The sequence below is a fragment of the Lonchura striata genome, chromosome 25, assembly GCF_046129695.1.
Source record: "Lonchura striata isolate bLonStr1 chromosome 25, bLonStr1.mat, whole genome shotgun sequence".
NCBI lineage: Eukaryota > Metazoa > Chordata > Aves > Passeriformes > Estrildidae > Lonchura > Lonchura striata.
In genome coordinates this window covers 1,417,791-1,433,658 of record NC_134627.1, presented here as the reverse complement: position 1 = coordinate 1,433,658, position 15,868 = coordinate 1,417,791, and the positions used below count along the sequence as shown (strand labels likewise).

At 50.2% G+C, this 15,868-nt stretch overlaps 1 protein-coding gene across 3 annotated transcripts in view; it reads right to left on the bottom strand.

Moving 5' to 3' along the window:
• Positions 1 to 10,052, bottom strand: part of LOC110479572 (acid-sensing ion channel 2) — a 418,627-nt gene extending 408,575 nt beyond the window's left edge. For 2 of the 3 annotated variants that reach the window (XR_004149277.2, XM_031507053.2), the window contains exon 1: positions 8,807 to 10,048. Coding sequence is in view for 2 of the 3 variants with exons in the window: in XM_031507053.2 (XP_031362913.2) it covers positions 8,807 to 9,370 (564 nt within the window). In the remaining variant the exon portion in view is untranslated. Of the gene's footprint in view, positions 1 to 8,806 lie in introns of all 3 variants that reach the window. The other variant, XM_077788251.1, reaches the window with a different exon arrangement.
• Positions 10,053 to 15,868: the final 5,816 nt, after the last annotated feature.

Below are 15,868 nucleotides of genomic sequence, written 5' to 3'. Positions count from 1 at the left end.
ATTTCTCAAGAAGGATGAGGGTGAACTGAGCATAGGAGCAGGTCAGAGATGGGCAGAGCTCCTTAGGGTTTCCATCACTGTTGGTGACACGAACAAGCTTGATGACCCCAGGCTGTGTGACATGCTGAAGGGAAGGGATGGGATCCAGTGGGATAGGCTGTAGAGGTGGGAATGTGTGACCCTCACAAAGTCAATCAAGTGCAAGGTCCTACAAGGCTGTTCAGCCTGGAGAAGAGAAGCTCCGGGGAAACTGATCTGCTTTAGAGCCCCTTCCAGTGCCTAAAGGAGAGATGGAGAGACTTTGGAAAAGGGCATGTAGGGACAGGACAAAGGGGAATGGCTTTAAACTAAAGGAGAGCAGGTTTGGATAAGATATTAGGAAAATATGCTTCCCTGGGAGGGTGGGGACGCCCTGACACAGGATGCCCAAAGAACCTGTGGCTGCCCCTGGATCTCTGGAAGCATCCACGGCCAAGCTGAATGGGCCTTGGAGCAGCCTGGGATAGTGAAAGGTGCCCATGGCAGAGAGTGAAACTGGATGACTTAAAGGTCCTTTCCAACCCAAACCATTCCAGGGTTCTATGAAAAAAATAGATGCACCAAAAATAGCAAAAGGTTTTAAGACCCAGCAGGTCTTCACCTGCTTTCTGTTATAGAATCATAATTCAGCTTGGAAGGGACCTCAAGAGGTCAGAGGTCCTCACTAAAGTCAGATCTGTTTTCCTTTTTTATCAAGTGGGAATTTCTCCAGTTTAACTTCACGACAACTGGTTTAGATTTTTTACCCATTTCTATCCATGGGGATCATGGATCTGGTGCTCAAAACCTCTCAGGGCAGGTGTAGAGTAAACCCACAGCAGTCATACCATGATTTTTTCCCAGGGTATCACTGCATCATTTTGAGATAAACATAAAAATTCCTCAAGAGGTGACATCTGGGAGGTTGTTTATTATCTGCCAAGAAGACTCCAAGGGACATTTGCATGGGGGGGTATACACAAGCTATGTTGTTCTCCATTACCTCTCCAGCTGAAAACCATGCTAGGTTTTTTATATATTCCTTGCCTTTCCTGGCCTTTACTTCTAGCTTTGGACATGACTAGACTAAGTCTGGTTCCTGTAGAGAGAGCACAAATACATGTGAAAGCTTCCTGTGGTCTCACCCTCCACCCACTCCAGACAGAAAACTGTACCCAGGAGAATTCATCCAAGGCCAGTTGTCAGGGAGACCCTGTGACATGAACCATGTTAGTCACAGAGAGCCACAGGCGAAGGAGGCACCAGGACATGGTGCCAGATGGTTATCAGATTTGTTCTCTGTTGTTGACAGCCTTGGCTCTCCACTGCTTTGGGTACTTCAGTTTTCAGTGTCTGTCCAGGAGAAATGAGCTGAAGCACAAGAAGCTGCACTCAGAGGTATTTCCAACACTAAGAAAAGTCTCACACAATTCCCAGGACAATTCTGATAAAGCCTGCCAGCCCTTAAACATCTCCTCTTCCTTGGAACTCCAATAACACCCTCCTTGCTCAGCACTTCTTCCCCATCCCAAGGGTGGATTTGCATTTTGCTTCGGCTCCAGCTGCTATTTGGAGTGCAAATCCCCAGGCAGGTGGGGTGTGGAGGACGGAGGAGCTCTCTTTTGTACTCCTGATAAATAACTCTAACAAATGGGAATCACTCAGAAGTGAGGAGTGGTTCTTGCTCTCCTCCAAACCAAGTGCCAGCTGCTCCAGCAAGAGAAGCTGAGCCCACATCTGGCTTTTACACATACAAATTCTTTGTCCTTCCTCTCCCAGGGCCCTCCCCATGCCTCATTTCTGTCATCATCCACCCCCCTCTGCTCTACAGCTGGCTGTGACACTTTGGCTGTGCCTGTTCCTGACATTTCCCACTTGTTTAAATTATTCCCCATCCCAAAACCTAAGTGAGGAAGGGCAGCATGCCTGGCTAAAAACAGCTCAAAATACATCCAAACACAGCCCTTTTCAAAGATCATTAAGGAGGACGGTCACTGTTCGGGTCAGCTTTGCAGTCAGATCAGCATCCCAAATGTGGAGCACCCATGTCCCAAGTTAACAACCTGCAGCCCATTTCTGCATTTTCTCTCCTTTGGAGTTGTTTCACCCAGTGTTTATACTTCTAGTATGTCGTGGTTTGATATTGGCCAAATGCCAGGTATCCATGAAAGTCATTCACTTACCCAACTGCTACAGCTGGGCAGAGGAGAGGGAGAAAAAAAACAAAAATAATTAACAAAGGTTCATGAATTGAGGTAAGCACTGGAAGAAAAACACTCTTAAGGGAAACACATGTTTTAATTTAAAGGTATAAAGTAAATTTATTATTCACAGAGTCAGAGGAGGATAATGAGAAGTAAAAGAAGCCCCTAAAACACCTTTTTTCACTCCCAGCCCCTCTCTCCTTCCTACCCACAGCACAGGAAGACAGAGCATGGAGGTTTTTGGTCAGTTCATCACTCAGATCTTTTTCTGTTCATTTAGGGAGAGGAATACTTTTTCCTGCTGTGCCATGGGGTCCCTCCCACAGGCAAACAGTCTTCCCAAAACTGTTGTGGCATGGATCACTCATCCATGGGGTGCAGTCCTCTAAAGACAGGCTGCTCTAGTTTGTAAGCAGGGGCCTTCTCTTTCTATTCGTGTCTCCACTGGATCAGAGCTTTCCCTGGCATCCACCTGCTCTGGCATCAGTGTCATGGGCTGTGAGTGGATTTCTGTATCCCCTCATGCATTACAAGGGGACAGACGTTTGTTTCACCATAGCCCTCACCATGGCCTGCGAAGGAATCTCGGCTCCAGAACTTTGGAGCACTTCGTCCCCCTCTTTTTCCACTGACCTTGGTGCTTCCTCCTCTTCTCTGACTAGAAGAAAAACTGCTGCCCGTAGGTACCATTGCCAACAAGCTCCACCAACTCAAAGATACCTGCAAAATCCCGCAGCGCCCAGAAGTTGGTCTTGTCTAGGTTCTGCACTGAGGAATTGCTCATCATGTTTTCACTGCCAGCCATGCGGCCCCACCACCACCACTGGTGCCAATTAGCGCCCGTCCTCACGGAGGAGAGGGAAGGGGAGGCTGCCACACCGCCCTGCCCTGCTGCTGGCAGCGCGGCCGGCCAGGGGCAGCCAGGCAGGGAGGCTCCTTGGGCCGCACTGCCACGGCTCCAGCGCTGCCGTGCTGTCAGAACCCCGGCCTGGGTCAGGGGTTCCGTGTGGTGGAAAAGTCTCTCCTCCAACCCGTGCTTCCAAAGAAAACTCTGCAGCCTCTTGTTGTTCGCTCTCAGGGCAGTTTATTGTGAGTTATCTAAAAGATTTTCTTCTCTGCTGCTGTGGTTTGCTCAGCAGCTCAGGCAGAGGCACACACACAGCCTGACATCCTCTCTGACTCCCGACTGCTTCTTCTCTCCCTGCCCAGGGCTGCTGCTGTCTTTTATATGGTACATTATGTGTTGCATGTTTACAGTTTTTCCCCAATACCTACTACCTATATTAAATGGTGCTTTTCTACTCTAAACCAATCTGGGAGTGCCAACATCATCAAGAACATGGAGGTAAGAAAGAAGAAAGAGAAGAAACAGGACCAGCCTACATTCCTCCATCTTAAAACTTCTGACCCCCATGTACATTTTAACACACCAGTACAGGTGTTAAAACCCCCCTGTACAATACTAAAAAATTCTCCCCTCTACTTTGTAACTACCTCTACTATAATATCTAAACTTTTGTGACTGCTTGTTCTGCCTTCAAAGTTGGTAAATCATTCCACAGTTCAAACCCAAAATCACAGCTGTTTCCAGCTGCCTGCCAGGGTCTCAAATGCTTCTGACCAGGGCCTGGAACCTCCAAAAATGTCTGAGGGACATTTTGAGTTCCAACACCATGCCCCCCCTGAGGAAAAACTGTCAGGTGCTGTTTTGATTTCCTTCTTAACTGTGCTATCACAGAGGTGTTACCCACTTCTCAACTGAGCCAGCAGCATGTCCATCTTCAGAGCCATCAGAGACTGGCTCTGTCACACATGGTGGAAGTTTCTATCAGCTTCTTACAGAAGCTACTCCTGTGGCCTCCTGCTACCAAAAACCAGGCTGTGCCAAACCAACACATAGTATCAAAGGATTTAAAATTGGATTTGCCACAGAAAAGCCTCACGGAAGCTCCACAGCTTTCATTAGATTTTAATTCTATTAACCATTCCATCCCAGGAATGGGTTTTTATGAGCACTGATCCCAACTGGCATCCATCCATGAAACTTCCTGCAAAATATAAAATATTATCCTACCATTTTTTAATAAATAAAGGAAATACAAACTCCATCAGTGTAACAGGGAACTACCACACTCAAATCCTTACGAGACAGAGGAATTTAATCTAGGAAACCACTGGGTGGAATGAGGTTTTGCACTTCCCAAGGGCAGGGTTTGCTAGATACCTGAGCCAGGAGCAATCCACCTCCTTTTAGACATCCAATGAGCCACCACTAGCAGCAAAATTACAGCACTGCACTCCCTCTGTGCTGGTGCCCACACCCAGACCCTCAGCAGCACCAGCAAAACTGAGATATTCCAGTGCAGACTGGGAAGGCTCTACAGAGACCTACTGGATTTCCTATGTGATTTCCTGCTGGAAGAACAGCCTGTTTGTGTAAATTTATCACTGAATTGCTCATCTCATTATTGCACATCTCATAATGGCATCTCAGATTCTGAAGCAAACTTGGAAAAAGTTGTGACTCTCCAGAAAAATTGTTAAATAAGACATGTAATGTTTTTCTGAATAAGTTGTATAACAGATGAGAATAGACTACTTAATCTAAAAAGCCAAAGCTATTCACTAAACATTGGCCTGATAGACACACTAGAAAGAAGGGCAGAAAAAATATGTATAGTGAAAGCCAGACAGATTGACAGAAATTTGTATCTTAAAATAGCAGTATTCACATGAGACACACTTCATTATGTGGACCCTGTAAGACAGAAGAATGTGCATTGAAAATAAATTAATTCTATCCTTCAATTGTCATGACCACTGGCAATAAATAGACATCTGATAAGGCAGAGCAGGCACAAGAGAAAAGTTTGTGGTAGCTGGAATGATTGGATGTATGAGGAAGCACAGCCCAACTCTGCTTTTAGGAAGTGACCTGACTGAGGAATGAAGTACCACCCAGACACCCAGACCAGCCCCCAGAGCCATGGCCGCACTGTGTTGGTCAGGGCTGTGCTGCTGGAGAGCATTTCTCAGCAAGGAGAGACTGAGGGATCCCATTCCCCTGCTGCTCACATTCCCAGGATCCACTTCCAGACATCCCATCTCTCACTCCATGTTTGCCCCATGGGCTCAAAGGGTTTTCAGAGGTTTTCTCCCCGTTGCTCCCCATATTTGCTGGGCCACACACAAAATCCTCCTGCAAGTGTCCCCTTCAACTGCCCAGCATCATCCCAGGCTGGAACAGTGAAGGCCACGAGCCACACCAGTAGCCCTGGGAAAGTGGCTTTGCCTCACACAGCCACAGGGACTCCCAGAACACCACAGTGGTGTGGCAAGGGCTGAGAAGCCCAAGCTCAGCAGCAGTGGGATGGAAGACCTTGATGTCATGTCGAGCAGCAGGAGCACAGCTCCTTCAGGAAAATGCCATCTGCGAGGTCAGTTCCAACCAGGACCGCCTGGGGGGAGCAATGCAGAGAACAAGGAAGGGATTTCCTTGGCTGCTGCTATACAGGCTTTACTCCTCCACATACTCCAAGGGAATGGCTTTGCTAAAGATGTTCTGCCAATTTTCTCTTCTTCACTGGCTTTGCCTACAGCAGAGCTCTGCATTATCTTCTCTGCTGTTCTGTGTTGGCAATGCCAGCGCAGGATCAGCACATCCTGCTAAAACCTGGCTGTTCCCTTTGGGGTATTTCTGCAAAAAAGCTGTGGGTACTCACTCCAGTGAGCAGACCTTAATACGGGAAGTGTTGTCTGAGAGGTATTAGGGGGAGAAGGAACAGGAAGTGTAGGGAAAACACAGCTCAAGTCCTGTTATTAAAGCAGTGACAGAGGATTTAAGCAGGGCAGTGGAGGAGGAAGGAGGATAAAGTTAAGTGTTTTCAAAGTGCCAAGATACTGCCGTTTCAGCTCCTGCTCTCCATGCAGCAGCAGCAGCACTGTGGGCTTTATTCGGGGACACCCTGCACACCAAACCCCCATGCACCAGAGGACAGGTCTGACCAGAGGCAGCTCAGCATTGACTCCTCCAGCAGCACCTCATTGCAGAGTTCCTGTTTGGTGCAGCCCTCTGCTGCAAAGCTCCTGCCTCCTCTGCTCTCAGCTGCCAGAATTTGGGGAGTGTATATAAAACCCTCATAGTTCTTCACCCTGATGACATAATGCAGAACTGCCCTGGGATTTACACCCTGCTTCCCTTCAGGAAACAAATCAAGTTTCAGTGATGTCTCTTCTCCAGTGGGTACTGCAGCAGGATGGATGTGCTGTCATTGAGCCCATGTGCAGCTGCAACAGATTGGTGGTGATTAAATGCAAAATTCACCCAGGACATGAGGTTCTGATTCAGCCTGGAGGCAGCTCACAGACCTTTACAGCATTCTCCCTGTGGAAACACCTACTCATCCTTCAAACAGACACTTTTTCCTGCCTTTTATCTGAAAGGTAAAATCTGGAAGAAAAACAGGGTTGTTGTGTTCCTGTTGAGTGCTACTTCCTGGATTTCCATAACCTGGGGGATTACCTGGAGTCAGTGAGATTGAAACCTGCTTCTGTGAGATATGATGTTGTCTTCTGGCTCAGGTAGGAACTGCTTCACAGAAGCAGAATGGGCTGAAGTATAGCACTCAATCTCTCACTTTGACAAGGGCAAGTACTGTCAGTCCATAATATCCTGTCTTTTTCTAGCTTGCCCAGATCTGTTTTAACAGAGCATTTATTTGGCAGATGGGGAATGTTTGTCTTGAACTACAGTATCCCCCATGAGAAGAAAAAATTAAAATCATTGTTTCAGAAGCAATTCTCTCAAAAACTCAATAGCTACAGGTGACACCATGCTGGGTCCCAGGGGGGCTGCCAAGAGCTCCTGTCCTCTGCTTTTTAAAGTACTTTTTTAACCCCGCCAGGTGCTTTGAAACTGCTGGTTGCTCCCTGGCTTTGAGGTTTTTGCTTTTGGCTAGTTCTTATCTCATTCTTGGCAAGTCCACAGGCAGAATAGCTCCCACTCCCCTCACTTTGCTACAGTCAAGAGAGGTTTGTCCATCCTCCTGGGACCTGACGTCACTTCCAGACCCTTCTGTCCCCTGGACTTTTGCATCTGTTTCTCCCTTTTTATCCCATTCTCCAGGCTTGCTCATGCATGGCTTTTCCTTAGCAAGCTCCTCTCCTTGGAACTTGGTTGATGCCTTCCTACAACTTGGATGACCCAACCCCTGCTCAGACCTGCCCAGGGAGCAGAAACAAGGGAAAGTTTTGCCTGAATATCCAGTTTGAAATAGACACAGCATCCGAGATATGCACAGGTAATAACTGAGGCATGAAATTCTATGTTCCTGCTCAGAGGTGTAAAGAGAGCACAGTCCAGGAGATGACAATGACTTTGAAGCTGGAGTCAGTTGGATTCATTTGTTTAGCGATTCAAAGCAGCACAGACAGAAAATATTCCCTTCTCCCAAAACCAAAGATTCTGCTGATGAACCAGGGGATCACAAAACCTCCCCAGGACCTGCCCTCTGCAGGACACACCATAATTAGCAGAACAAGCAGAAGCACTCCCAAGAAATAACCACCTGAAACCTGTAACATTCCTGACTCCAGGATCACAGAGCCAAGGCACTGCCCAGCATGGCCTGAGAGCACAGTGAGACTTAGCCCAGACCCCAGCATCCCCCAGCTCAGCCAGGATGGGGCTCAGCCCCCTCTGCAGCCCCCTGCCCAGTCCCTTCACCTGCTCCAGCGGCAGAGAGGGGCATCACTTCATCCAGACAACCTCCTAGTCATTTTTATTTTACACTGACACATTGACCACCATAGCACCCAGGTCAGCCTGCACTGCCACCAGGGTGCCAGCCAGAAGCTGGAAACTCAGCAGCAGCTACTTCCCTCAGGATGCTCAAGTACCTGGCTCACTCCACCTCCCCCGTCTCAGAGCAGACAGGATCAGAGCTCAGCCTCTCAGTTGCTTTTTCTCTCCTTCTCTTTCTCCTCCTTTCATCTAACACAGCTCAGGAAGAACAGCACCAGGCAGATACCCAGCTGCTACCCACACTATGCAGCAAACCAAAATTTATGAGCCACAAACACCAGGAACAAGAAGAAAATTTTCCCCTTCCAGAGTTCCAGAAATGCTGCAAACACCTGGAGTAATTCAGCTGGACACTGCTCAGACCAGGCCCAAGCACCTGCCCTTATTGTTGGCTCTGTCTAGCCCTCTCTGCTTCCTTCAGCTGGCTGACATCCACTGGCCATGGCAAGAGACCCTCAGGCCCCCTATGATGCTCAGCAGCATCCATCTGACCCTGAGCAAACACTGAGAGCCATGGGCCTCACGCAGATGTAGGCTGGACCTGCTACAAACTCTTTGCAGGTCTGGCCCCACTAAAGCCCCATTAGGACTCCAACAAACAAACTTCAGCTCAACAGGCTTCCTCCTGCTCCTCCTCTGCCATGCCAGAGCCTGGCAGCCACCGTCTCACCACACCGGACCCACACAGCTTGGCCAGTGACCTCCAGGGCTGTCCTGGTCCTGCAACACCACTGTCCACATGCCCAGAGAAGAGAAAAGCAGAGTATCTGTTCATACTCACAGTTTTGAAGTCCTTGTGGTTGCACTCCTGGCCTCTGAACTTGCAGTACAGCATCATATCCTTCAGGTCATGGCCAACCCGTGCCAGGAACTCTTGCATGCTAAAAACTTTGGGTTTATACTGCTTAAAGTTGGCCTTTTCTTGGAGGGTGGCTAAGACAGCAGGGTCAGCCAGTTGAGGGTTGGGGATCTGCAGGTTGACATCCAGCAGAGCCAGGAGCTCCCCAGCATGGTACAGGTCGTTGGTGGTGAGCTGGGAGAAGCGGAACTCGTTGAAGTTACAGATGGTGACAGCAGGAAACACCAGGCTGTTTGCCACCACCTCATCCACTTTGGTCACATGCTGGTAGGAGAAGTAAAAAGCCACTCTGTCCGAGCTCTCCACCAGGAGGAGACCCAGCGAGCCCACAAAGGCCAAGGTCCAGAGCAGGCGCCGGATGGTGACCGGCCCGTAGACAAAGACATGACGGAGCCCATGGAGCGTGGTGGTGTTGGCAAAAATCTGGATGCTGGAAGGCTGCAGGCTGTCCATGCTGCCCTCGCTGGTGCTGTCCTTCATATCCATAGTTCATTTAAATCCTGGTCCTGCTTTTTGGGTCAGTCTGGAGGCAGAACTGGGATCTGGATCTCTCCCTCTCCTCTCCAAAGTAATTAAACCCTTTCAGGAGCCAGCCGAGGGAAGCAGAGTGAGACCAGCTGCTGCGAGTTTATCCCACAAGCTCAGCAGTAGCTTCGTCAGGATAAATATTTATATAAAATCCATTCAAACTCTTGCTCTTGATTTCCTCGGTGCGATAAGGAGGGCTGGTTTTATTTAGGGAGACACCAAGGTGATGTGGAAGAGATGTGGGTGGGCAGCGAAAGCTGAGCCAATGGCAATAAAGTCCTCCCTCTGCACACACACACACACACAAGCACACACGCGCCGAGGGGAGCCGAGATTAAGCGAGCGAGCCTGAAACAAGCGGAGGCAGCTCGCAGGCTGTTAACTAGTGCGGAAAGCCGAGGATGCTGCTTCCCCCATGTCTTCAGCCCGACCGGGAGATGCTCCCCGAACTCTGGGGATGCGACTGCAGGATTTAGGCATCTCTCCTCCCCCCCACCTCTCCATTTTGGGCAGAAAACACCACCCCGAAAACCGAGCCTGTGCTGTCGGTGTGATTTGCAAGGGAAAGGTGGGCAGCTAATTCAGCGGGAGAAATAGGCGAGCAAAAGGGAGAGGGAAAACGAAAGGATAAAAAAATAAAAGGAAAGGCTGAAAGATAAAAGAAAAGAAGGGGATTGCTGCTCAGCTCCATGCATGCACACACGCTTGTCTTTCACACGGCAGCTCCGAGCAAAGCCCAGTCAAGGCAAAACCCGGGAGCGGCAGCGGAGGGGCTGCAGCATCTCTCATCTCTCCTCTGCCGTCTCAGAGCTTTCCTGCCCTGCAGGAGTTTCGGGGAGAAGCGCTGCGAGCCGTGAGTCCCGCAGGGATCCGGAGCCCCGCGGCAGCGCAGGGAGAGGGAGCCGCGAGCCCGGACCCCGCTCCAGGCTGGGCCGAGCCCGGTCGCGGCCGTGCCTCGGCGGGGCCGGGGGCTGCGCCCAGCAGCTCCTGAGGCCCCCGGCTCAGCCCCCCGAGGCTCGGGAGCCTCCGAACCAGCAGGGCCTCCAGATGTTTTGTTTGCCGCCGGAAGGCAGCTGTGGCGGATGTGTTTGGGAAGGCGCTCCCAGATGTGCATTCAGACGGGAGGCTGGGAAGGAGGGGCTGGAGGGCAGGAAAACTGGGTTTTCTACCCAAGAGGTGCTGCAGATCCTGTGACGGTGCCTCGGTGCATGCGTGGTGCGACTGCAGGAGTGGGAATGAAGGGGATCCACGCCAGAGGTGTGAGGGGCTGGGTCTGAGCAGGGGCGGATTAACTCCCTTCCATATCGGCTCCATGAACAGCAGGGGTTTTGCTCGCTTTTTTCCAGATCCATGATTAAACCCCAGGATTTCTGTCTGTACAGCACCCAGCCCTACAGCAGGTGAGGGTCCCAGGGCATGGAAGCACCCAGAACGTGATTCTTCCAGTTGGAATGAGGCAGGAGCAGAGGGTTGAAGTACAGGCAGAGCCTGTCATGGTCTGCAGGGCAATGCCTCATGACTCTCAGCCACCTTTAAATGAGCCCAGTTTCTGGATTTACAACCCTGAGTGCTGTTCTCATGACAACAGACCATGTGCACCATTTGGCCCCTTCACCTTTCAGGTGCTTGATTTCACTGATAGACCCCCAAGACTCTTGTCCCCAAGCTGTGAGCTACCCTATCCTCACCCTGTCCTCCCTCTGGCGATTTTCACCCAGAGATAATTTCAGCTTTGTTGTCTATACATTTGGCCTTGGAAGCCAAAGGCAAGTGGAGCTGTGGCATCCCCCAGCATGGATGTTCCTATGGGAATATCTCTCAGTCTGAGCTACCCGTACCAGCCCTGCTACAACACTACTTTCTCCATTTTACACCGGGGAATCTGAGGAAAAGAGGGGTCAAAGGACTTGGGAGCCCCGAGCTGGTTTTTCCAGGAGGACTTTTCATACCAGATTGCTGCCCTAAAGCTGAAGCCTCCTTCCATAGCCAGAAGGCTCCAGGCACCCTGTTGTAATGAATGGCTGGGGTTCAGAGGGAGCAGGAGCTGCCTCCGGAGTCTGGTTTCCTCTTGGACAAATCTACATCAGCCCTGAAATGCAAAATGTGGTCCCTCCTCCTGCATCTGTGCCTGTGAGTGAAACCAGGCTCTCAATACAGTCCATTGGTGGCTAAACAGAGCTGTGTTCCTTCTGCATTACACAGAAATTCAGAGAAAGACAGATGCACAAACCTCCTGCACCTTGTGGTGCCCTTTCCAGGAGGGTGGAAAAGGCAGAGCTGAGCACACCCAAACAAGCTATGGCCCAGAATTAAAGCAGCAGAGTGGCCACAGCACCCTTACTCCTGGCTCCAGACCTCACTGCGGGTCTTCCCTTGTGCTCATCACCCTTGCTGGTCAGGGACAAGACCCTTCCCCTCTAAAAAATCCCTGGCCGGAATGGGCTCCCTTTCCTACCCATTCCCTGCCCATCTGCAAATCCCCCTCCCTTCCCCATGCCTGCACCGGCCGGGCGGCTTAATGCTTTCATTTGTTCCTCGTTAATGCTTTCATTTGCTCCCCGTTCGTGCTGCCTTAGCAATCCCGTTTACTGTAATTCACACCATAAAACATTTGCTGCCTGTTATTGTTGAACTGTGCGGGGAGCTTTGGCTGCAGCCTGGAGGGAACAGCCCCGTGCCCAGCAGAGCTGCCTGGCACCCGCTCCGGCACCAGCTCTGCTCTGTTGCCCATGGGGATGGGCACACACCAGGGAGACAAATCACAGAATCATGGAATGGTTTGGGTTGGAAGAGATCATCTTCTCCCACTCCCTGCCATGGCAGGGACACCTCCTGCTGTCCCAGGCTGCTCCAGCCCTGTCCAGCCTGGCCTTGGGCACTGCCAGGGCTCCAGGGGCACCACAGCTGCTCTGGGCACTGTCCCACTCTGGTGAGAGCTGGTGGCTCAGGCTGTGCCCAAGAGCTGCCATCGGCTACGATGTCCTGGGAGCCAAGAAAAGATGTGTCTGGGGATGGGCTGTGGGGTAACACCAGCAAGGGTGAGGGACATGGGAAGCAAGGGCTGGTGAGGGCTGATGGCCCCTCTGGCTACCCATGTGAACAACGCCTCTAGGGGGACACACAGGAGGAGGACAAGGCAGCCTGGCTGGTCCCATAAACCCCCTGAGATGGCAGAGCCCAGCTAAGGACACCTCCACTACGGAATGCCCAGGAATGTGGAGCAGCCCTGGCAGGTGGAGGAGCTGCTTTGGGAGCTCATAGTCTCAGCCCCTGGATGTTCCTCGCACAACGTGCTGCTTCAAGTGTGCTTCAGCAGACGAGCCAGGCAGGGCCAGAAGACATATCCCTGAGAAAAATCCTGTTTCTCGCCCCTTTGCAGAGGTGAAGGGAAGTGGAGAGGGCCAGGTTGGCTGGGAAGAGGGCAGGCACAGTTTGTGCAAAGGAGAAAGGCTCTGCACAGTCTGTGCCTGCCCTCTTGTGTCTCCAGCACTTGCTGCAGTGCTCGGGATCCCACCCTGAAACACTGAAAAACGCCTCTATTCGAGGAAGACAAAGGGATGAAGAAGGGTCCCGACCTGTGTGAGCCCCTCTGCTTCCACAGCCCCACCTGAGCCCTCCTGGGAGTACAGCCCAGGCAAAGGGTTTGCCCTGAGAAAAGCAGGACTGACCTCATACACACAGCAGTGGGATGCTTTGCAAAGAAAACAAGGTGCTTTGGTCCCCCATGTGGCTCAGTACATGGTCCCCATGGCCCTGAGCCAGAGCTCTCTCCTTAACCCTGGAAATCCCTGTGTTTTCTGCCAGTTCATTTTTTTGATGTTCCCCTCTGGGCTTGAAGAGAAAGAGGATTAAAAAAAAAACAAACAAACCACAAGCAACCAAAAAACCAATGATGGCTGCAGTCCAGAGAAGATATTTGTCTGACTGTCACAGATAATTTTGATTGGAAAAGTCCTCTGAGCCCATTGAGTACAACGGAGTTGACCCAGCACTGCAAAGCCACCACTGACCATCTCCCCAGGTGCCACATCCTCAGGGCTTTTACACCCCTCCATTCAGGGATTCCACCCTGGGACTCCACCCCAGCCATGGGCAGCTGCACACCCCTTTCCATGAACAAATTTTCCCTAATATCCAACCAAACCTCCCCTGGCTCAACCTGGGGCCGTTCCCTCTCCTCCTGTCCCTGTTCCTGGAGCAGAGCCCGACCCCCCCGGCTGTCCCCTCCTGGCAGGAGCTGTGCAGAGCCAGAAGGGCCCTGAGCCTCCTTTGCTCCAGGCTGAGCCCCTCCAGCACCCTCAGCTGCTCCAGATCCTTCCCTGGCCCAGCTGCAGATCATTCTCTGGTTGCATTGAGCACAGGGAAATGTCCCATCAATGTCCCACTGGAATTTCACAGGGTGCTGCTTTTGTCGTGGGCTTTGAAGGCAGAAAGGACAGCAGGCATTTGGAAGGGAAGCCAGGGAGCATTGGGCCAACAACAATGACTCCTGGAAGAAGGACTTTGATTAAGTTAATAGTGATCTGTAACTCCCCCTCCATTTCTCAGGCTTTCCCCAGTCTTTTTGGACTCTCTTGTCACTTAAATTTTTACTGCCAGTGTCTTCAAAGTGTGGACACAGAGCTCCTGTGAGCAGAGAGGGCTCAGCTACTTAAAGGAGTCCACCTTTCTAATCAGGAACATAATGTTGAATGTTGATGTTTCCCCTGAAATTAAATCTGATCACTTCCAAAGTAGCTTTGGCTCAGTTAAACAACTTTTTAACATATAGAGAAAATTGAAATTTTTATTTCAATGCATTTAATATTGTGCTTGGATTTATAATGGGGTATAAAATGAAAGCAATGAAAGCAATTGAAAAGAAAAATAATTCTCCTTGAAAGAAAACAAGCAATATTCAAATGGCTGCATGAAATGCCTTCTAAGGAAAGGTCATAGAATCCCAGACTGGTTTGGGTTGGAAAGGACCTTAAACCCACCCAGTGCCGCCACTTGCCATGGGCAGGGATACCTTCCAGTATCCCAGGGTGCTCCAAGCCCTGTCCAGCCAGGCCTTGGACACTTCCAGGGATCCAGGGGCAGCGCCAGCTGCTCTGGGCAAAAAAGCTGTTTGAAAGTAAGACAATTAAATGCTCAATTTCCATGGACATTTCCCTCCAAACAAAGGTTTAAATATATTGGCAGAGAGCTGAACCAGCACTTTCCATTGGAAGAGTTATCTGGGGGGAAGATTTCTCCCTCAGCAGCAGAGAAGATGCTCCAGGTGCCTTCCTCCTCCCCCTCCTCCTCCTGCAGAAATATTAATGCACATTAATACTCCCCTGGAGGCTGTAGGCCCCAGCAAGGGAATATTGGAGTTTTAGAGGTGTTTCCCAGCACTCAGAGACTGCCCTGCTCCCTCTGACATTCCCAGCTTCTCTGCAATAACCAATTTACCAGCCCATTTCTGGAGCCATGTTCATCGGGGTTCCAAAGTGTTCCTGTCACAGGAGACTCATGTGGCACCTGCTCAGCTCCAAAGCCAGCTGGGACATCCCAGGGACTTTGGCTTCATCCTCCTGTGCCTGTGCCTCACTGCCCATCCTGAGCAAGCCATGGTGTCTCTTCATCCTATACAAAATGAAAGCAGTGCTTCTTCTGTCTGTGTCTTGAATTTTAAGATTTGGGGATGAAAAAGTGTACTAAAAATTATATTTTCTCTGGTGCCTCTCCCTGTAAATAGCCTTTGAAATCCTACTTGTTTTCCATTAAAGTTTTACACGGTTTTATTTTCAGTTATATGTGTTCTACCCGATACTCTAGTTTCTCAGAAAGTCTGTAAGAACACCTTGAATTTCTCATGAATAATTCAAGTTTAGGACCCATTCCAGGCCCTTGTTTCTGGATAACACCAGACATTTGTTCTTGTTGGCACATGAAACAAGCAAGAAAAATGCACTATTTTTTTTTTCATTCTTTTGCCCAAAAAAAATCTTCATCAGTTTTCCTTTCTTTTTAATTTCTCCTTCAGTGCCTGTGCAGCTCTTAACTGAATTTCTCCAAAGGAGGCAGTTTTCATGGGATTACAATTCTCAGAATAATTAAAGAATCCCACAAATTAAGAAGTCATTCTTTCGTTGCCATGGCAACCTTGATTGTCCTTCCTCAAGTGACTGAACTGGGAAAACAAGAGAAAAACAATCTCAAAGCTAGTAGCAATCCTGGTGCCAAAGGATTGCAAAGAGCTGGGAGGTGACATGGGACAGCTGTCCTTGGGAGTCCCCAGGGGGATCTCTCTGTGCCAAAGATCCAAAGGTATTGGAAGTGTCCACAGGAGGGACACAAGAATGGGGAAGGGTCTGGAGGGGCCACAGGAGGAGCAGCTGAGGACACTTGGCCTGTTCAGCTGGAGCAGAGGGGCTGAGGGCAGAGCTCAGCGGGGCTGCAGCTCCTCCCCAAGGGCAGCTCTGATCTCTG